Source organism: Nelumbo lutea, chromosome 1, assembly GCF_056320005.1.
Source record: "Nelumbo lutea isolate HS-2025 chromosome 1, American lotus-T2T, whole genome shotgun sequence".
Lineage (NCBI taxonomy): Eukaryota > Viridiplantae > Streptophyta > Magnoliopsida > Proteales > Nelumbonaceae > Nelumbo > Nelumbo lutea.
Genome location: NC_142684.1, coordinates 63,844,908 through 63,849,337, shown reverse-complemented (window position 1 = coordinate 63,849,337; position 4,430 = coordinate 63,844,908). Strand labels below are relative to the sequence as shown.

The 4,430-nt window shown below is 38.8% G+C and overlaps 1 protein-coding gene across 3 annotated transcripts; it reads right to left on the bottom strand.

Annotated features, from left to right (window-relative positions):
* Window positions 1-233: 233 nt before the first annotated feature.
* On the bottom strand, window positions 234-4,096 carry LOC148874924 (protein PHR1-LIKE 2-like). 3 transcript variants are annotated; one of them, XM_088963876.1, is made up of 7 exons: window positions 3,928-4,096; window positions 3,359-3,842; window positions 2,145-2,221; window positions 1,998-2,052; window positions 1,601-1,679; window positions 1,407-1,476; window positions 234-934 (listed from the first exon to the last, which is right to left on the bottom strand). In XM_088963876.1, exons 2-7 carry the CDS (start codon window positions 3,537-3,539, stop codon window positions 455-457), a joined length of 942 nt encoding a protein of 313 aa, XP_088820002.1. In that variant the 5' UTR covers window positions 3,540-3,842; window positions 3,928-4,096; the 3' UTR covers window positions 234-454. The 3 variants fall into 3 exon arrangements, with proteins under 3 accessions (XP_088820002.1, XP_088820003.1, XP_088820004.1); XM_088963877.1 differs by having other exon boundaries at window positions 1,601-1,670; XM_088963878.1 differs by lacking the exon at window positions 3,928-4,096 and having other exon boundaries at window positions 1,601-1,670; window positions 3,359-3,868.
* Between the last annotated feature and the right edge of the window lie 334 nt (window positions 4,097-4,430).

Below are 4,430 nucleotides of genomic sequence, written 5' to 3'. Positions count from 1 at the left end.
ATACTGAATTTTGTAATCAATCCCAATTGAATTTCATTCTAGAAAAATTTAAGCATTGACATACATAAACACTGATTACTTGCAGAGCTCTATACTACATCAGGATAAAGACCAAAGAACCATCCACCTGATAAAAGACAAATTAAATGAAATGTGTATTCAAATCCAATTGATATTTGGTACGCAGGTTAACTTGATAGCCATTTAGCCACTACAAATAGAAAGGAAGGCAATTAAGAACAATGTCGCAAAATTAATTAGGCATTAAAGAGAATTTAACAATTTGATATTTGAGTGATTAGAAGCTACAAATTTACAGCTTGGCACAATTTAAATATTTAATCCCCTTCTCTACCCAGCATTTTACATATCAGAGCAGCTAGCCATTATTAGACTATTTTAATTTTAAGTGCTCAAGTGCTAAAAAAAGCAGAGAACAAAAAGGCACCATTTCTCATATTTCTCCAAGTCTGCCATACCCAGTAATCACATGAGGATCAATGCGAGTTGCATCAATGTCTTGGGTTCTTGTTGAAGCCTCACTCCAAATTAGAGCATCTGTTGTGTCCAAGCTCCGCACCCTTTTCTTACATCCTGCTGGAGAACTCTCTAAAGACAATCCTGCAGGGCTTCCATTTGTAGTCAGGCAGCTTTCAGTGGAACAATCAGCTCTAGGGGGCTGCAGATTAGGAGGCTCTTCTTCAGGGACTTGCACTCTAATTGCCTCAGCCGGACGTAAAGAATAGAACCTTGTAGGTTCATGAGAAGAGCTTGTTCTAGAAGCCTTTGGTGCTGATCCTGGAAGCTCATGCCCTTCTGCATCAGGAACCAGACAGCTGATGGTTTGGCCAGCAAGCAACTTGCATGCTCTTTCAAGCATTGATTCCACGTATCTTCTTTCAGCATCCTTGCATATCTGCAAATGCTTTTCAGCCTGCAAACAAAAAGGTAAAATTAGGTGAGAAGATTTTAAGTGTTGATTTGGTAACTGATATCCCAGGAAAACCTTGGTTGATTTGGTAACTACTAGTAACTTATTATATTATACATCCATGGGATCATGATGGTTAATCATTTACTCTATTTTTTATTATTTATGAACAATAGTTACAAGACTTGGAAGGTAAAGGAAGGAAAATTATAACCATGAACTGTGTTATCCTCTAGTTCCCTACCTATTGTCCATCCCCACCTGAACAAGATCCATTTCCCATTGCCAAGGCCAGGTTGACATGGAAATTCATTACTACCAACAGTGCTCTCTTCCCTTTATTTTCTTGTCAAAATTCTACGGCAACCACAAAGCCATTTCCAATTCCCAAGACCCACATAATTAGCAAAACAATTTCAAAGCTTCCAAAGAAATCCACTGCAGAGTTGATATTCAAAATGAGGAAGGGACTTACCTCAACTTGCAGATGCAGTTTCCTCTGCACTTCCATTTGGGCTCTTAGTGCTTCCTTAACTTCATAACCCCTAAGTATGACATGGCCCATAATGTAGGAACTTTAGCTCGTTCAAACACTGAATGATAGAATGTGGGTGCATATACATCATGATAAGAGCTTCATAGAAAAGACAGATGGAACATGTATCTTACTCATTTAAATCAGAAGCAGACATGCCAGGAGAGGAGGTACCGTTGTGTGGGCTTTCCAAAAGGTATGAAGCTGGGGTTCCTCCAGTAAAATGGTAAAACAAGTCAGATTAAATGTGAAAATTTTTCTACTCGGAGGTCATTCATTTTAAGTTGTATATAAAAAAACTTTTTCATAAGAGAAAGGGAGGTATGATTTACTTCTCTTTTTCTATAAATGAAAACTGATTCCCAGCTTGGATTTTAGCCAAATGAAGTCCATTAAGCAAAGTTCAAGTCATACAACAATATTAGGAATATCTATCACATTTTTTTCTGGCAAAATGGACAGAAAGTATGGAAGAATAACATTTCATAAATGCTGGTAAATGACAAAAAGAATGAGTTACAAAAATCTTACCATCTTTGGACGGCTCAGTCAAATCCTTCCCTGATTGCTTACCTAGTCTGTATTTCTGTTATGCAGATTGTATAACACAATTCTCAATACTATTTTCATTTGCAACTTCCAACATAAAACTAGAGAAATCGAGTAATGGAAAGAAACCTGGAGGTGACTCTTCAGATGAAAAAGTGTTAGTCCCTTGACGCCCATTGTCCGCATGATAGACTTTGGAGTTGCTTCTGCAAGTAGAAATCAGTTATTTTCTTAACAAGTAATCCGAATACTAGAACTAGCAATTAAGTGCAAAGCTATCATATATGGCAACCAGACTTGCACAGCATGGGGCCATAGAATAAGTCCACAGCAAGAAAATGCAAAGCAAATGTATTCCCATGTAACTATACTAAATTGAAAAGTGTTAGTAGTCTAAAAATGTTGAAGACCATCCAAATAAGGAAGAAAACAAGGAACCGGTTTTGCAACCATGGCTCAAACTTCGGTTGTCTTCTCAATGCCAAAAGCTTCATTTTATTATGATCCGGACAAGAGCATCACCAGGGTATCATTTTCACCAAGGTATCATCTCTGCTTTTCTTTTCTAAAGTCCAGGCCAGACTTGTAAAGTTGAAAAAGTAAAAGCTCCAAGTGAAATAGCCAATTTGATTGAAAGAATATGTTTCTGGAAAATACAAAATACATTTGTGGGAATAATAAGCCCAAATAAAAGCAAATTTGAAGCGAAGAAAAGAACACAAGCACATAGAAATAGAATAGATAATTTGTATATTAAAGTAAATGCATGCAAACAACAAATAGGAGAAAGGAGAAAGGGGAAAGGGGAAGACATGATTTTCTTTTTTTTTTTTGGGGGGGGGGGGGCGGCGGATGGTTGGGGTTATGAATTATAGTATCGATTTCATTTAGAACTTAACCTAAGAAAATATGCTTATGCATAACAATTTGACTCGAAAATAGTTAACTTAGCAGCTACCAAATCATCCATTGATAACTACCGAACCAAATCCCTAAAGGAAAAAGAAATGGCAAATAGCAAACACATTCAGACAAACAAAGCACAGTAAACTGAGAAATGCATTTCAAACACTCTTTAATTACAGAAAAATTAAATGTAAGTTAGCACAATAACAGCAGCAACACCAACTCTCTAATTACAGAAAATTAAATGTAAGTTAGCACAATAACAGCAGAAACACCAAACTGCCATCAAATGATGGAATCAACAATAAATAAACGAAACCCATTTCACAAAACCCAAAAGAGACAAAACCCATTTCACAAAAGAAGCCAGTTCTGAGCAGACTTCATTTATTGTAACGAAGATAGAAGATTAATAGAATAAACGGAGGAATACTGACTATCGGCCCCTCCGAGCTGAGTGACGGCATCAACGAAACGTTCGTGGAGGTCAGCAGTCCATCGCAGCCGTGGTTTAGGATCCGAAGTCAGGACCAAGCAAGGGTCCCCCCGGTGATTCGAGCCCTGAATCTCTTCCTGTGGAACAACCGCTTCGTGGGGTTGGATCAGACCAGGAAACATCTCTCGCCAACCCAGAACTCACAATCTGAATCACAGGGCTACAAACAAGGTAGATTAGAAGACCCAAGAGGCCAGAACCCAGAAGAGAACTCAGATATGAGGATAGTCCCAACTCCCAAAATGTCCAGAAGCCAGCCACAACAAAAATCAGGAGTCGGAAATGGACCGATACGTGAAAAGAAACACAGTCTGGCTGGGAGAAAGCTGAGGGAAAGAAATCCGTATATCTGGCAAACTTCTCCACCTTTTGTTTGATTGTCTTACCTCAGCCTCAGTCAAAATACAATTACAACGTGGGTTTACCTGAAAAAAATTAAATAAATCAACACAAAAATGTCGAAGCTTGAGGAATGCAAGAAGTAAACGAGTTGATGAAATTCTAGGTTACCTCGCCCCCACACCAGACACACAACAGTAACACACAAGGTTGGGGGGACCCACGAAAAGACATGGTACAGTACAAGAACAGACATGGGTCCCACCTTGTCTGTAGGGCGTGGCACCAAGGGTTGCATGAACTCCAAACTTCCTTCCCCCCTCCCTTCTCTTGTAAACTCATCACTCACTACTACTCACTAGTCTATCTTTTACACCAGTACTCTGAGGTTACGTGAGAGGGATCCAGCTTTACTGAGAGTTGGACCAATTGAAATGACGGGAGGTTGAAGATTTGTGATATATGGAGCATTTGTAAGGCAATAAGGCATTACCAAATAAAGTTGTACGCTTAGGGCCTCAGCAGTTTGCACTTACAATGAATGGAGCCGAGAACAATAAGAGAGAGAGAGAATGATTTGCGCACGGCATGTCCCTACCACTGTTGGTTATGATTAAAGTCAAGGCAAAATTTTACAAAATATTTTTTTATTAAGGCGATATTTGGAAGTGCTT